Source organism: Oryctolagus cuniculus, chromosome 1, assembly GCF_051225735.1.
Source record: "Oryctolagus cuniculus isolate XC-2025 breed Fujian yellow rabbit chromosome 1, ASM5122573v1, whole genome shotgun sequence".
In the NCBI taxonomy this organism is placed as follows: domain Eukaryota; kingdom Metazoa; phylum Chordata; class Mammalia; order Lagomorpha; family Leporidae; genus Oryctolagus; species Oryctolagus cuniculus.
The window spans coordinates 143,079,598-143,097,171 of NC_142867.1; the positions used below are offsets into that span (position 1 = coordinate 143,079,598).

A 17,574-nucleotide genomic window follows, 5' to 3' on the forward strand; every position below is an offset into this window, starting at 1 on the left:
AGGAGCCAGGAGCTTCTTCCGGGTCTCCCACGTGAGTGCAGGGGCCCAAGGACTTGGGCCATCTTCTACTGCTTTCCCAGGCCACAGCAGAGAGCTGGATTGGAAGTGGAGCAGCCGGGACTCGAACCAGCGCCCATATAGGATGCTGGTGGTGCAGGCGGCGGCTTTACCTGCTACGCCACAGCGCCGGCCCCTCATACTCATTCTTAAATGCTGAAGCTCTTCTGGGTGGGTGTCTGCACTCCACAAAGAAGGTGAAAGGCTCGGACTCTCATTCCATTCTCAGAGACAGCATAGCAAACGTTCGAGGTGGGTGGATAAGATGGCAGTGGAGACAGATGCATGTGGACAGCACCTGAGAGCTAAGGTGGCAGATCTCAGTGCCTAGTTTTAGTAAGGAAGCAGAAAGGGAAGGGTTGCTCACGTCATGCCTTTCCCAGCTCCCACTGCGGGGAGGCAGAGGGAGTGAAGTCCATTCCCTGGACTTGAATGCCACCGCCAGCACCGCGCGGCCCTCATCTCCTCAGCTCTCCTCCCGCGGCCCTGGCTCCTGGGACCGACGGCCACTCTCTGCTGAGACCCTGCCTCTCCGCCTCTTCTCACCACCGCCACTCTGGCTGGGGTCTGTCTCCCTCCTTCCTGGAAGCCCTCCCTGACCCCCACACTGTCTCTGATGTCCCCGCCCCTTGGTGTTGATGACCAGTGCACACAGCCGGTGCTGCCTAACTCCAGCTCTGTCACACGCAGGTCCCCACCCACGGAATGGATTCCACTCAGGAAACTACTGAATGTACCTGCTACCATGCCGGGTAGCATCAGTACAAAGCCCAGACCATTTCACTCCAGATGGGACATTTGTTACTGAGTCAAAAAGTTTGAGATTGGAACACGTGTTGCTGAGGGCCATACAGAGCATCCTGTGTGACCATCAGAGGGACACAGAGGCTGCTGTGGGCTGGGACCCCAGCCCCGTGTTCCACTTCACTCCCTCCTCAGGGATGATGGAGTCTAATATCTAAACATTTCCACCTGCTCCTCACATTTCGTTGAATGGGAATGTGACTTAAAACACACGGTCGATGACCTCTGCACTGCTTTAGTCTACAGAATATGGGAAGCTTTTCCATTGGAAAAAAAAAATATCTTCAAGGATGAGTTAAGCTAGGTTTCCTATGGCCACAGACCCTCGGTTCTGGTCCCTCCTCTGTCTCCCACCCTCCCAGGACACAGCAGTGGGTTTGAAGCCAGCCTCAAAGTCAAGACTGTCCCCTACCCAGCCTTGGGTGCCCTGGGGCCCTGCCCGTCCCCCACTGCAAAGTGGCCACGGTGCCTCCCCCGCAGCTGGGGCCGGGGCTCTGGACCAGGCCTCGCAGGGGCTGCCGGGGGCTGGCCTGGGCTGCAGAAGCGACCGTGACCTCTCAGGCCCTTTTCCAGGAAAGAAATCACATGTGTGTCTAACAAGCGAGGCTGCTCTTCTCTGAAACCATTTCCTTTGTCCTTAGAGATCACTTGTGAGGTTTACAAGGACTGGGAGCGACAGAGGCACAGGCAGGGACATGGATCTGCACGTTTGTAGCCAGAAGAGCTGGCAGGTGCCCCCTCTTTCTCCCTGTGTACCACTGCCACGTTCAGTTCTGTCTGGGGAGCCCCGTTATGGGTTTGACTGCCCAAGAAGTTGATGCACTGAACACAGAGAGAGCACCACGGCTACATTTGAAATTAATTTTATTGAAAAAGGTAAAACTACACATCGTCTCAAATCAAAATTCAAAAGTCATTAGGTGGGTCAATAATACACAGCTGATTCCAGCAGTCATTAAGTAGCAGAAGGATTTCGCTAGAGTAAAATTGTCACAGAATGCGCACCACAGCTGGGATCGTCAGTGTTCCAAGTGCTGTGTCGGTGCGGCCAGGGCCGGTGTGCTGTGGCTCCGCTGGCCTCAGTCCAATCCTTCCTCAGCGCCGTCCATCGACTCACACAGTGGGTAGCTGGCTGCCGTGGCGATTCCGCAGTGGTTGTTCTGGTCTTTGGCCATCTTCATGTAGCCCCCCATGCCCCAGTCTTTACCCCAGCTGAAAGGAGAGCAGGTGTGTCATTTTATCCAAGACCTCTCCATCCAGAAAGCAGAAAAAAAAAAAAAAGGTGTACGTTTACCTTTATTAGTATTTTTTTAAAAAAAGCTAATACTAAATAGTGTTCCAGCAGAACACTGAATCAGCCAGCAGAGGCCAACATTCTCATTTAGCCTTTCTGTTAATTGTTGAATTTAAATCTGAACATAATTTGTATTTCTGTCCCCCAAACAATGACTTTCCACAGAACTGCATAATCAAAGAAAAAAAGGAAACCTTGGGAGCCAGATAGGTTTTTTTTTTTTTTTTAGATCTATTTTATTTATTTGAAAGACAGTTACAGAGAGAGAGGTAGAGCCAGAGAGAGAGAGACCTTCCATTGGCTGGTTCACTCCCCAAATGACCACAATGGCCAGAGCTGAGCCGATCCAAAGCCAGGAGCCAAGAGCCTCCTCCGGGTCTCCCATGTGGGGCCCAAGGACTTGGGCCATCTTCTACTGCCCTTCATAGCCCTCCACTGCCCTCTACTGCTAGGCCATAGGAGAGAGCTGAATTGGAAGTGGAGCAGCTGGGTCTCCAACTGGTGCCCATATGGGATGCCGGTGCCTCAGGCCAGGGCTTCAACCCGCAGTGCCACAGCGGTGGCTCCAAGATAGGTTTTAAAATTAAGACAACTTTCAGGAATTTGAAATACAATGATACAAATACCCTTAACACCCCTCAGCAAGCTTGGTGGGATTTTGTTTTTCTTAATTGGCATACAATGGTTATAAATATCTATATGTTTCTAGACTTATTCTCCATATATGTATACTATGTGTAATGATCAAATTAGAGAAATTAGCATTTACATAACCTCAGACATTTCTTTGTGTGGTGAATACTGAAAATCCTCTTCTAGCTATTATGAAATATCTAGTACATTGCTAACCACATTCCCTCTACTGTGTTGTAGGACAAGAATTTACCCCCTTTTCTCTCATGTTGGTATTTTGGCACCTGTTATCCATCCTTTGCCTACCCCACCCCCCTCTTAACCATCACAGCTTCTGACCACAGATGTTGTGCTGTCTACCTCGATGAGATAACCTTCTTTAGCTCACACACTCATATGAGTGGAAGCATGTGGGGTCTGTCATTCTGTACCGGGCTTATTTTGCTTCTTAACACAGTGCCGTCCAGGCTCATCCATATTGCCAAAGGACAGGATTTCATTTTTTATGGCTGAATAATATTCCATTGTACACACATGCCATGCTTTCTTGATCCACTCACCTGTTGACAGACATCTAGGTTGGTTCCATATCTTCATTATTGTGAAAAGTGCTGCAGCAAGCATGAGGGTACAAATCTCTCTTCCACACCTTTCCTGTGTGTGTATATCCTGTGGGGGGATTGCTGACTTAGGTGGTAGTTCTAATTTGCTGAAAACCTTCATACTAGGACCTGGCACTGTGGCATAGCAAGTAAAGCCACTGCCTGCAGTGCCGGCATCCCATATGGATGCTAGTTCGAATCCCAGCTGCTCCTCTTCCAATCCAGCTTGGGCCAATGCAGCCATTTGGGGAGTGAACCAGCAGATGGAAGATCCTCCCCCCCCACCGCTCTGCCTCTCTGTAACTCTGCTTTTCAAATAAATAAATAGAAAAAGAAAAGAAAACTTTCATACTGTTTTCCATAATAGTGTCACTAATTTTTTAAAATTTTTTAAAAGATTTATTTATTTATTTGAAAGTCAGAGTTACACAGGGAGAGGAGACACAAACACACACACAGAAAGAGAGAGAGAGGTCTTCCATCCAATGGTTCACTCCTCAATTGGCCACAACAGCCAGAGCTGTGCCGATCCGAAGCCAGGAGCCAGGAGCTTCTTCTAGGCCTCCCAAGCAGGTGCAGGGGCCTAAGGACTTGGGCCATCTTCTACTGCTTTCCCAGGCCATAGCAGAGAGCTGGATTGGAAGTGGAGCAACCAGGACAGGAAGCAGTGCTCATATGGGATGCTGGCACTGCAGGCGGTGGCTTTACCTGCTATGCCACAGTGCCAGCCCCTTGTTACTTATACTTTTGAGTTCTTATCAAAAATTTTTGTCTATACCAATGTGAAGTGTTTCCCTTATATTTTCTTTTAGTTGATTCCTAGTTTCAGATCTTACCTTTAGACCTATGATTCATTTTGAGTGGACTTTTGTATATGGTGAGAGAGACCTAGTTTTATTCTTCTGCATATGTCTATATAGTTTCTCCAGTACCACTTATTGAAGAGGTTATACTTTCCCCAATATATGTTCTTGGTGTCTTTGTCAAAAATAAATTGGCTGGGGCTGGCACTGTGGCATAGCAGGTAGGACCTCCACCTGCAGTGCCGGTATCCCATATGGGTGCCAGTTCGAGTCCGGGCTGCTCCACTTCCCATCCAGCTCTCTGTTATGGCCTGGGAAAGCAGTAGAAGATGGCCCAAGTCCTTGGGTCCCTGCAACCATATGGGAGACCCACAAAAAGCTCCTGGCTCCTGACTTTGGATCAGCTCACCTCCAGCCATTGCGGCCATCTGGGGAGTGAACCGGCCCATGAAGATCTCTCTCTATGCCTCTGTCTCACTGTAACTCTGCCTTTCAAATAAATAAATAAATCTTTAAAAATAACTTAAAAAATAAATTGGCTGGGATTGGTGTTTGGCACTGTGGTTAGGGTGCTGGTTTGGATGCTGCATCCCGTGGGTTAAGAGTGCCTGGGTTCAAACCTTGACTCTGCTTCTTATCCCAGGTTTCTGCTAATGTATATCCTGGGAGGTAGCCAGGGATGGTTCAAGTGCTTGGGTTTCTGCCACCTACATGAGAAACTTAGACTGAGTTCCAGGCTTGCGGCTTTGACCTGGCCCAGCCCTGGCTGTTGCGAGCATTTGGCGAGTAAACCACCTTTCTTTTTTTGGCTGATTGGGTCATTTCAAATCACCTGTCTTCAAGTTCAGAAATTCTTTTGCTTGATCTAGTCTGTTATTTAAGTTTTCAACTTGATTATTTATTTCATTTGTTGAATTCTCTAACTACAAGTTCGGTTTGTAATATCTACCTCTGTTTTTTCATTCAGATCATGAAATATTTTCCTGATTTTGTTAAATTGTCTGTATATGTTCTCTTGTATCTCACCAATTTTCTTCAATATTTTTAATTCCTTTTCAAGAATTTAGCAGATATTCTTTTATTTGTTGCCTGCTAAGGAAAGTTGTGCTCCTTTGAAGTTGTCATGTTACCCTGCTTTTTCATGTAGCTGGTGGAAGATTTGTCTGTATGAACTATAATGGGTGGTTTTTATACCAAGTCATCCTACCAGGGATGGGACCCAGGGTGTCAGATGGGTGGCGTACATGGCCTTTAGTCCTGTGTGGGTGCAACTGTGAATTCTCTGGGTAGCTTCTTCACCAGAAATCAACATCAGTGATGTGTCTGTGTGCCTCAGTGCCTGAGAGGCAGGGCTTTGTGGGGTGGTTGGTCAACTGGGATACAAGCTTCCTAAAGGCAGGGTGGATTAAGCACAGAAGTGGGTCTCCTGTCTATGGTGCAGGCTGTACATGGACGTAGTTTTAAGATGGCACCTTGCAGCAGCAGCCTGGGTGGGCAGGGCCAGCATCTTCTGCAGCAATGCACCAGTGTGAACTACCTGGAAGTGCCCTAAATAAGCTCAGAGTCTGTGAGGGCCATAGCCTTCTCCAGCAGCAAAGACTTCAGGTGTCTACGCCATTAATGAGGGCTGCTGGGGGCTTCCCTCTTCTATTTTTCCTGCTGTGAGAAGTTCCAAGCTGCCCCCTCCTGGTGAGATTGGGTAGCAGATGCAAACTGCTGTTTCTTTACAAGGCCATCTTGAGTCTCTGTGCCTCACAGCGCCTGCACTGCATTCCCACTCCATCCAGGGCTCTCTCTCAAATACTCCAGTTGAATACTCCTTGTTTATTTAAAAAAAAAATAGATTTATTTGTTTGGAAGGCAGAGTGACGGGATAGGGAGTGGGGAGGGAGAGAAAGAGAGAAACTTCTATTTACTAGTTTACACTCCAAATGGGCACACCAGCCAGGACTGGTCTAGGCTGAAACCAAGACCAGGAGCTCCATCCAGGTCTCCCACGTGAGTGACAGGGGCCAAGCACCTGAACATCTCCTGCTGCTTTCCCAGCTGCCTTAGTAGGAAGCTGGATCAGAAGCAGAGTAGCCAGGACTCGAACTAGTACTCTCATACAGGATATAGGCATTCACAACTATATAGAGGGTCACAACTCCAGCCCGTTTTTAATCTTTCAATCATTTTTTCCATGAGAGGGAAGCACATCAGGCCGCTCTTGTCAATTATCTTGCTGGTGTCAATCCTGTAACAGTATCTTAATGTGTATAATCAAACATCAATATAATCAAACATTAAGTGGATAAAGACTTCTGGAATTTCAGAAGTGTGCTTAAGGGTTTGTGGACCAATTTCCAAATACTGATTGCAAAGAAGAATTCCATTTCAAATGTCAGTTGTGAGTGTTTTTGGCATTTTGTACCTGTTCTTGATCAGCCAGTATTTATTGTTTTTTGATCCTACTTCTTCAAAGCCATAGCCAACCACCAGAACAGCGTGATTGACATTTTCGCTGCTGCATTTTGGATCATAATAAATGCCTGTAGGAGTAAAGTGAATACTGGGGTGACAGCAGCCCACACGGTCACCCACAGAAATGAACCCACAGAAGAATCACTCATAGTAAGGAGCCCACATAACCACCCACAGTAAGGGAAGTATCTCTAAATTCAGTGAAATGACATAAAGTCTAAATAAGATGTAGAAATAGGATCATTTTTGTCAAGGTTAAGGGTTTAACACCTAAAACCAGCAGAATTGTATCTATTAGCATAATCCCACATGTAAGCGACTTGCCAAGACCACCCTGTGGAACTCTGCAACTCTACTGGGAAGATGTCCGCCCAAAGAAGCACCAACAGGACTCAAGATTACTTAAGTCAAGTGGTTCTTTCCAGTTTTCATAAGAGAATTAAAAATCTTTGGGAAAACTTGAAAATCCCAGCAACTGGAGTAAAGGTAAGTATATTATACGATCCCAGACCGTTTGGAAAGGTCTCTGATGTACTTAGTATCATGAAGATACGCTGATGGCGGGTCAAATGGAACTTCCGGTTTACGTGTTGTATGTACAGAATGAACAGTTGCTTTTTAATTCAGACTCCTGATAGCTACACTGAATTCTACATGAAAAGAGTCAGGCATGCTGGTTTGTTGCACCGGTTTTCCAGGGCTTTTGCCTGAAAGTTCTACAAAGACAGATGCTTACCTCCTTCATAGAACAGGAAGGACTCAGGTGTCGTAGCGATACCCACGGAGACAGGTCCGACCGTTGCCACTGCCTCCATCAGGGCCTTCTCGTCCTTAGAGACGTCCACAAAGCCAGTGACATTGGCCGCAGAAAACCTGGGATTGTATTTACAGGATCCTTTCTTAAAGGAAAGGGGGAAGAGACTTGATTACTACCAGCTACCTCCCGGTGACTTTGGGTTCTTGACCACACAACTCAGCAGTTTGCAGCTAAATGATCTGCAAGGAAACCTCCTTCAAAGAATCCCACGGAATGAAATAATGGTTGGCTGGCTTGAAAGTGAAAGCTTCGTTGCTCTCTCCTCCTAGGTCTGTCTATCTGTCCAGAAGAAACTTTTACTACGGAGAAGCACGCATCAGGTGCGGAACTGTATGCGTGTTCTCCATGCAGCATGCAACACCTGTGTGTTAACCAACTAATCAGAGAACTGCGTGAAGGCTGATGGTCTGTGACAGTTCTGCTAGTTTGCAGGGGTAGATCTCACCACCTAAAATGGGAAAGCCAAGACGGGTGTCTTGTTATCTCTCTGAAAGCACTCCATTTCCCATCAGCCAAGTTGGAATGATAATGGTAGAAGGGAGTCCACGTACCCTTTGTTCGTACGGGTAGGATTCTTCCGAGTCCAAGCCTCTGTTGTCCTTAACATACTGGAAGGCGTAGTCCATGAGGCCACCACTACAGCCCTGGTTGCCCTGAGGCCAGGAGCAGTCCACGAGGTTCTGCTCGCTCAGGGACACGAGCCGGCCAGTCTTCCGGAACATCTGCCCTTCGAGGGCTCCAGTGGCACTGAAAGCCCATGAAGAACCACACAATTCCTGAAAACGCAAGCATCTGTCATCTACCAAACAGATAGCAAGACGTGTGCTACGTCGGCCAGTGTATTTGAACTGACGTTGCTCTACAGACTAGCAAAGCAGTGAGGTGGATCCCTTTTTGGCTTTCCCGGGAGGTGGAAGGTCTGGCTCCCGCCCTGTCATACCTGATTCTTCACGGGAGTCACATAGCCTCTCTCTCTCCAATCCAAAAACGCAGGGATCTTAAATAGGAGGGAATTATGGAATTCTTCCCCCCTTTTGTGATTCTGGTTTTCAAAGCCGTTCATCATCAGCCTGAATTCTTCATTGGTCTTCAAGGAACGGTAAACAAAACATTGAAAAAGGGACAGGTTACTTTGGTAAAGAGTCAGGGAGAGGAGGCGCGGGGTCACGGGATCCACAGCACACTCACCATGTCGCCGTAGGCGTTCATCGCCATGGTGAAGCCATGTTTCCCTTGGCTGTACTCCCTGTTGTGCTTTTCAATCATTTGCATGTTCTTCTCCCACACGGCTCTCCTCCATTCTTCTTCTCTCTAGAGGCAGTCACACAATGATGGACGTTATTTCTACTTAACACCCAACCCCCTGTGACCAGACAGACATGCAGATAGGGATGGAAGAGAAACCACAGTCAGGGATGACTTTCTACTTTTGGGAGCTGTTCTCCACGCTCCAACTAACAGGGATGTCTGTCCATATCCTGCAGTAACCCTTGGGCACTCTCTTGGGAAAAGCTGGCCTCTATAAGCTACTCTCTGGCCATAGACTCCCGGTAAGGAAGATCATTCTCTCCAGGGTCTCTCTGCACGGTTTCAAATGTTACCAACCACGCCATATCGTCTTTTGTGTGCTGCCAGCCACTGGCGCCATCGTGTATCCAAACTGTGATCAGGTGTTGGAGCAGCTGAGATCATGCCAGAGCAGAGGACTGCTAGGAAGAGTGGCAGATGCATCGTTCAGAAATCTAGGAAGGGAAGAGCCGCGCGTGTCTGATTAGATCACTCCTTCCAATGAGTCCTCTCGCTCTCTTCTGCCTAATGACCACCATCATAGCAGAATAAAAACGTTTAAATTGTGTTTAGTATTTACCCAAGAACCGTGGAAGAGACTAGGAGAGTGGTTGGAGAAAAAGAGACCATAAGGCAAAAGTCAGGGCACTCCCCGTAATGCCTTCCAGGGGGCTCCTAGCTCAGCTACCGGGAGGTCCTCCACATACTCCGGCCATTGGCCGCCGTCCGGGAGTCTGGAGGGACCAGCATCAAGGCACGACTTTCAGGAATCCAGCTTCCCTGTCTGCCCTGGTTAGGCCCCAAAACGCGCAGCCAGAGACCCCCGAAACTCCATCTGGAGCTTTCTCTCAGGAAGCCGCAGCCGCGCAGGCCAGGCGGGCAAGCCCACCGTCCAAGGTCTCAGAGGTTGGCGGTTGTGATCCCAAAGCTGCCGATTTGGCCCAGAGAGTCCCACCCCCCCCCTCCGCCTACCCATTCAGCGATTGGCTGCTCCGGCCGGTGGGCGGGACCTCTGTGCGCTCTCTGCCTCCCGGCGCGCGTTAGGCTGTTGGGACCGAGGCAGCCCCAGTGCTGGCCGCAGGTGGATTGCGGAGGGTCCCTCGTGGGCAGCGCAGAGGAGAGTCCAGGTCAAACTGAGCACCCTGGCTTTACTGGGCTCTGGGGCGTGGCTCAAGAACATAAGCTCACAGCCTGACCCCGGTGTTCCTCCAGGCCCAGAGTTCTGGGTTCAGCATCCTGTGGAAGTCACAGCCAAGGTGTAGCCTGCAGGTGGACAAGCCCCAGGTTCACGGCCGGCTGCGGCTGGCCTCAGAAGAGCCTGGAAAGGGACAGGCAGGTCCCAGACTCGTGGTGCGATAGTCAGGCCGCTTCCTCCGGGTTCACTCTCGCCTAGAGGATGCTGGTCTTTCTGTTCTTTTCAAATCTTCAACTGGGATAAATCCCTCTGCTTTAGCCCTCTGGTTTATCCCATCCCAAACCACCCCAACAGTAACACCCAGCTCGCTATTTGACTGCATATCTGGACATAAAATTAACCGCCATACGGTGAACCACCACATCTGTGTGTTATGCCTCTGTGTAGACTTTCAACCCTCGTTAATAGGTCTGTGCAGATGTTGTAACAAGACGTCCTTCTCTACCCCGTCTCTGGAAGATTGAGCGCTAGGGGAATTGGCAGGGCCAGTGTAGTGGTGTTCAGGTCGTTGAGGTCATTTATCCCTCCCCCAAATAGCCACTCCTTTCAATATGTTTCCATTTCACAGAGCTCAGAGTTATTATCATAAAAACATTATCCAGAAAAGTGTCCATCATTGTACATACATTGCACAGTAATTGTTAATAAATGCTTATTCAAAATCGCTTATGAAATAAATGAATTTCCTTAGTTTCAATAACTCTGTTTTCCTTAAGTGTTAATCAGTCCACCAATATATATATTAAATAATCAACCAATAAGAATTAATGAAACTTGGGCCAGAGTTGTGGCCCAGTGGGTTAAGCTGATGCCTGAAACACTGGCATCCCATATGAGCACCATTTAGAATTCCAGCTGCTCCACTTCTGACCCAGCTCCTTGCTAATCTGCCTGGGAAAGCAGCATAAGATGGCCCAAGTGCTTGGGCCCCAGCCACTCACATGGGAGTGTGACCCAGATGGAGTTCCAGGCTCCTGGTTTCACAATAGTGGCCATTTGGGGAGTGAACCAGCAGATGGAAATACCCCCCCACCCCCTCTGCTCTCTTCACTCCCTCTCTTCTTTCTCTCTCTCCTCTGTAATTCTACTTTTTTTTTTTTTTTTTTGAGATTTAGTTATTTATTTGAAAGGTGGAGTTACAGAGAGGCAGGAGCTGGGCCAGAAGCCAGGAGCCAGGTGCTTCTTCCAGGCCTCCCACATGGGTTCAGGGGCCCAAGGACTTGGGGCATCTTCTACTGCTTTCCCAGGCCATAGCAGAGAGCTGAATTGGAAGTGGAACAGCGGGACTTGAACTGGTACCCATATGGAATGATGGCCCTGCAGGTGGTCCCAACTCTACCTTTCAAACAATAAATACATATAAAAAGGGGAATTAGTGAAACTTTAACTTTGTCCTTGGATTGGTGGTTATATATTAGGCATTTCCTGAGAAAAATCTACATGTAACTTTCCTGGTGGATTTTTTTTTAGCATTCAGTCTTTCAGTTTTAAACCATAACAGTATGACAGAATGTTGCTTTTACAGAAAAATGGCACAGAACAAGACAGATGTATGTAACTGAAATTGTGGCAAACGTCTTGGGGCAGTAGGTGACAAGATGATCTTGTGACATTTCTCCCACATTCCTCATCCTCACCCCAAGTCTACAATCCATGAGCTGTCCTTTGGAACATGGAAGATATCTTATACACACACACACACACACAGCACACACAAAACATGGTATTTTTCATTCTTACAGTATAGATTGAAATCAACAAAAATTTTGGAGTAAGGAACTCCAGCTACAGTCAGAATCCACTTTTCCTGAATTCTCCGTATTAGCCAAGGGCTGCAGCAACCTGGCAGACGCTTATTCAAGACACACTACTGACTTACAGTGGGTTTTATGCTGTTTGCTCTTTCCCCAGTCCCATTCCTACTCCTCAGAAAAGCAGCAGCTTTAAGGTAGCTGGGAAGGTGATGGAGCCAGACTGGCCTACAGCTGAGCTGTCTGGTGGATCCCTGGAAGACCACCTTAAAAGGCTTCTCTTTATTTTGCTTTTCTTGAAAATGAACACGTTTGGAGCTGTTTCACTAAGTGACCTTTCTTACTTTTAGATCATATTCTCTAGAAAAAAAAAACAAAAACAAAAAACAAAAAACAAATACAGGCTGACATCTTAGGCTGCGGCTGCCTGGGGTGACTTATGCCAGTTTGGGTAAGCAGAAGGTTGGGAAGAAAGACTGGGGAATATGCCTGTATAAGAGCTTTTCAAACTTTGATATATTTTGTGGAATCCAGAGGACCATATGCAAATTCAGGGCTGTTTGCATGCCTTCCATGGCCTTGCTCTCTCCTCCATACCCCACCCTCCGTTTCTGGGGACTGCAACACCTCCCTCTCGGTGGCAGCAGTGCAAGGAAGTGCTGGGCAGCGCCGGTGCCTCTTCTCTGCAGCCTGGACTTCCTCATCTGATCGTGTGACAGCAGCCACACAGGATTCTTCGGGGCATCAGTGAGGAACATGAGTGACGGTGGCGGCGTATGCTGGCAGGTGTCCCACCCAAGGTAGGTCACAGCTGCAGCCAGGAAACACGTGGGGCTGCGAGGCACCAGCTGCCTGTGATGGAGGCAGGGGTGGGGCTGCCGGGGCCAGGAAGAAGATGGAAGTGCTGATGTCGAAGTTCAAGGTGGACTGAGGTGCTGTGGCGGGGCGGGGGGAAGGGAGGGAAGTGCTCTGGGGGCGGCCCCGGCACACAGGGCTTCCTCTACAGCACAGACGACAGGGGAGAATCCCAGCCACCAGTGGGTAACCCTGTTACAGCAGCACTTTGCTAGCCTTTGTGCTCATGGATGGTGGGCATGCTGGCAGCTGTCCCAGCCTTGTTCTCCCCTAGTAGTGCTTTCTCTCCTAACCTGCTGAGATCTGAGGTCAGAGGAGGAAGCCACAACGACGATGACTTCCTGTTCCGCAGGTCACCACCCACAGCCGTGACCTCAACCCTGGCTGCCCGATGCGTACCGTGGAGTTAGGAGGGTCACTCGTATGGCCCAGCAGCTCGCTGACGTGACTTTCAGAAATGACAGGCTCACAGGGAGATGTGAGCAATGTGGTGGGATAAGGGGGTCACCCAACTCGTATCCAAGGAACTTCTGTACCCAGCCACGGACAAAGTCGCTGTGTGGGAACCCATGAAACCCTAGTGGGGGTCTAAGATCCGGGAGGACCATTATGGGTATGCAGGTGCACAGCCAGGCAGCACACCTGTCACTCATTGTCTTGGGTTCAAATGCAGAGACGGGGCCAACCAGTTTGGTTATGGCCCTGTTGACCATGAACTGCCGACAAAACCCATGTACCTGGGGGCCCAGCCCTTCTTATTGCAGGTGGGGAACTATCAACGTGTGCAGGCAACTCCTGGGCACGTGCTCATCTGGGGCGCTGGGAAAAGCATCAGAGCCTGGGACTCTGGTCGGCTTTCTCACACAGGCTCTGTACCTTTCTTGGGCATCCTAAGGTCCTTTGATGTTCCACCAATCGCAACACCATTGTGGTCTTCATAGGGACTTTGGGCTTTTGGCGCCCCCTAGTGCTGAGAAGGCTACAGTTGCCAGGAGTTGAAAGAGTTGTCCAGGGGCTAGTGTTGTGGCTTGGTGGGTAAAGCCATTGCCTGTGACACCTGCTTCTCACAGGGGTGCTGGTTCTTGTCCCAGGTGCTCCACTTCTGATCCGGCTCCCTGCTGATGGCCTGAGAAAAGCACCAGAGAATGGCCCTCGTGTTTGGGCCCCTGCACCCATGTGGGAGACCATGGTTTGGTGGTGAGGGCGGTCACATTATTATTGCTGATGTCTGTGCCAAAGATCCAGAACAGGGCCAGGGACAGCTTGTATATTTGCATACTGAAACCCCATGTGAAGGAAAGTCACTGCGAAGAAAACTCCTCCGTCACCTTGGATAAATGGTAGGAGGATTCAGAAAATTCATTATTGCAGTTTGCAGCCTGAAGGAGCAGAATCCTGGCCAAGCCTCCCCTTGGACTAAATGTGGGAGTGAGCACAAAGTGTCCCCAGGCAGTCTTCACCCCTAAATATGGTTTAATGGGCTGGCAGTGCTGGCATCCCATGTGGGTGCTGGTTCGAGCCCCGGCTGCTCCACTTCCGATCCAGCTCTCTGCTGTGGCCTGGGATAACAGTGGAAAATGGTCCAAGTCCTTGAGCCCCTGCACGCACGTGGGAGACTCGGAGGGAGCTCCTGGCTTCAGATCAGTGCAGCTCCAGCCATTGCAGCCAACTGGGGAGTGAACCAGCGGATGGCAGACCTCTCTCTCTCTCTCTTTCTCTCTCCCTCTACCTCTGCCTTTCAAATAAATAAATAAATCTTTTTTAAAAAATCATGGCTTTATGGCCCCACATGGATCCAGATTTTGTGTCACAAGACAGTAAACTAAGAAGATGGAAATTATGTGGAGTTGTTCTAGATCCCAGAATTTTTTCCATAGGTGGCTCAACCTATGGGAGAAACAGTATCTTTTTCACACAAGATCATTATGTCTTTTTCCTCATGTAGGCTGTGACTTTGTTCTAAGAAGGATGCTCCAGTACTGGGTGCAAGGATACCATTGTTAGCTAGATTCATTTTTTTACAACCACAAATCCTCTGAGTGCTGGTAGAGATTTCAATTCTGCTTTGTGCTAACGTAGACAAATATGAAGACCCAGTAATTCCTGATTTAGAGACACGGAAGGAATTGTCCAATTAAGGAACTAACACTGGGAATGTCGGCTAAATGCAAAGATATTGAAAGATGTACCTGGTAAGTGCTTATCAAGTTTACTGACAGGGGGGAGTGGGGGAGGAAGCTGCTTGGGATCAGCAATGAGCAGGAGGCCCCCCGTTCCCGGGTTTGTCATGAGACACCACGCATAAGGCCCTTCCCTGCTGGACCTCAGGCCAATGACCATCCAGGAGGCCCCAGGGGTCAGCCAAACACCACCTACAGGCTTGTATGGCGAAAGGTACACACAGGTGTTCCAGTTTTTACAGGGTTATTGTAAAAGAAAGAATACAGGACAGAGACCACACGTGGGCCCATAAGTCATCTGGCCCTTTGGAGAAAAGGTTTCTTGACTTCCGTTTTATATCATTAACTAAGAGATTAACAAAAACTAACCTTTGAGGGTTGGCACTGTAGTGTAGAGGGTAAAGTCACTGCTTGCAATGCCAGCATAGCATTCCGGTTCGAGTCCTGGCTGCTCCACTTCCCAGCCAGCTCCCTCCTAATGGCCTGGGAAAAGCAGCAGGGAGATGGGCCAAGTGCTCAGGCCCCTGGTACCTATGTGGGAGACCTGGATGAAGCCAGGAGGCTTGGGCCTGGCCCTGCCCTGGCCATTGTGGCCACTTGGGAAGTAAACCAACGAATGGAAGACCTTTCTCTCTGTCTCTGTCTTTCTCTCTCTTTTTACGTCTTTCAAATAAAATGGAAAAATATTTTCTTGAGATAAATGAAAATGAAAATGACATACAAAGTGAACCAAAAACACATGGGATGCTGGAAAGACATTTCCAAGAGGAACGTTTTCAGCCATAAACGCCTCCTGCCTTGTTTGTCCCAGGTGGAGGTCTCTGCCAGGGAGCATTAAGGGGCAGTCAGCCCCCTCCTCTTCCACGGGATTGAAAAGGACCCTGGGCAGTGCCTGGTGTGGGGTGGGAATGTCCCCAGGACAGACAGCCGCTCGTCCCTTCCTGGAACCATGACCCCAGGTGGCCGCTGGCTCGGGGCTGCTCTTTGGGCCAGTTCTCAATGAGAAAGGTGTGAGGAGGAGGCAAGAAGGAACTGGGCAAATTCCTGCAGCACAGTCTACAGTCTACAGCGCCTGGACTGTCCATGGCGCTGCGGCCCCCGGGGACGGTGCCCCAGGCTGTGAGGACAGCGCTCAGAGCTCGTCACCGAGGGTATGGAGGAGGGGCCCAGGCCAGCTGCTGGCGGACAGCACCAACTTGTCCCGTCGAAATCCCAGGATTTTACAACCAGAAGAGATGGTGCAGATGGCTTGGTTCAGCCCCACCCGGGAGGAGGCTGGGAGCAAAGAGATGAGACGATTTGGACAGGACTGGACAGCTCAGACTCAGCCCGTGTGACCACACTCGGGGCCCTTACTCTGCTCTGCTAAGTATCTGTGTCATGCCTGCAGCATGCTGTCACTTCACCCATCAGTCACAGACACCCTCCCAGGATGCACCTGTGTCTCGTCCTCATCCAGGACAAGGAAGGGGAGACACCGGGATGAGCGGGTGTGGGGGTGCCGTAAACATTCCAGACGGCATCATGCGTGCTAAGGCACCACTCCTATCTCGTAGAAGAGGCTGAGCACTGGGTGGAGTACTCTGTCTACCCCTGACCGTGGCGGGGCTGCTATTCAGGACTTTTTTCTCTTGAAGCAATGCTCTGTCTGCATATTATGGGTATTTCTTCATGTAGGGAAGCCCACACTCACGTGTGAATGTGTGTTCACATCCTCACCTTATAAATAAGACTTCTTCTCATTTTGTGCACTCATGCATGGATGCCTCTGCTTTGAGTTCTTACCTGTTTGTGGCGTAAGAACCTAAACTGAACACTAAGGTGCTTGGGGTCAGCACTGTGGTGTAGTGGGCTGAGCCAAAACCTGTGATGCTGGCAGTCCCTATGGACACCAGTTCATGTCCTGGCCTCTCCACTTCTGATCCAGCTTCCTACTAATGCACCTAGGAAAGACAACAGAGGATGGTTCAAGTGTTTGGGCCCCTGCCACCCACATGGGAAACCCAGATGAAGCTCCAGGCTCCCGGCTTTGGCTTGGCCCAGTGTAAGCCATTGCAGCCATCTAGGAAGTGAACCAGCAGATGGAAACTAACTCTCCCTCTCTCTCTCTCTCTCTCTCTCTCTCTGTAATTATGACTTTTAAAATAAGGAAATAATCTTTTTTTAAAAAAAGAAAGATAATTAAGGGGCCGGCACTGTAGCATAGAGGATAAAGCCACTGCCTGCAGTACTGGCATCCCATATGGGTGCTGGTTCAAGTCCTGGCTGCTCCACTTCCAATCTAGCTCTCTGCTGTGGCCTGGGAAAGCAGTAGAAGATGGCCCAGGTGCTTGGGCCCCTGCACCCATGTGGGAGACCCGGAAGACGCTCCTGGCTCCTGACTTTGGATCTGCGCAGCTGTGGACATTGCGGCCAAAAGGGCAGTGAACCAGCAGATGGAAGACCTTTCTCTCTCTCTCTCTGCCTCTCCTTCTCTCTATGTAACTCTGACTTTCAAATAAAAATAAATAAATCTTAAAAAAAAAAGAAAATTAACATACTCAGGCCCATATCACTTGGTTAATTGCTGTCTTTAACAATTCAATATTCATATACTCGATATTATTATAACAGCCAATACCATTTCTACTAGATTAAGAATAAGGAAGGATCTAGAAATTAAAATTACTTATTTGTATCTGATTTTTCTTAGAAAATTAATTAATTAATTTGAGAGAGAGAGAGAGAAATCTCTCATCTACCAGTTCACTCCACCAAATGCCTGCAATGACCAGGGCTGGGCTTGGCTGAGAACGGGAACCCGGAACTCAATCCAAGTCTCCCACATGAGTGT

At 49.0% G+C, this 17,574-nt stretch overlaps 1 protein-coding gene across 1 annotated transcript; it reads right to left on the reverse strand.

Annotated features, from left to right (window-relative positions):
• Nucleotides 1–1,525: 1,525 nt before the first annotated feature.
• Nucleotides 1,526–10,649, reverse strand: LOC100344030 (procathepsin L). The gene is made up of 8 exons (XM_008257554.4): nt 9,341–10,649; nt 9,079–9,215; nt 8,662–8,784; nt 8,414–8,560; nt 8,025–8,249; nt 7,393–7,555; nt 6,607–6,724; nt 1,526–2,073 (listed from the first exon to the last, which is right to left on the reverse strand). The coding sequence occupies exons 2-8, from the start codon at nt 9,202–9,204 to the stop codon at nt 1,941–1,943; spliced, it is 1,035 nt and encodes a 344-aa protein (XP_008255776.1). The 5' UTR covers nt 9,205–9,215; nt 9,341–10,649; the 3' UTR covers nt 1,526–1,940.
• Nucleotides 10,650–17,574: the final 6,925 nt, after the last annotated feature.

What these genes read in the sequence shown, in the direction of transcription:
- LOC100344030 (XM_008257554.4), bottom strand. Translation starts at nt 9,204, where the DNA reads ATGCATCTGCCACTCTTCCTAGCAGTCCTCTGCTCTGGCATGATCTCA. An exon ending in TGAACGCCTACGGCGACATG is followed by an intron (nt 8,561 to 8,661) that starts GTGAGTGTGCTG and finishes CGTTCCTTGAAG; the next exon opens with ACCAATGAAGAATTCAGGCT. An exon ending in TACTGGCTGATCAAGAACAG is followed by an intron (nt 2,074 to 6,606) that starts GTACAAAATGCC and finishes CTCTCCTTTCAG; the next exon opens with CTGGGGTAAAGACTGGGGCA.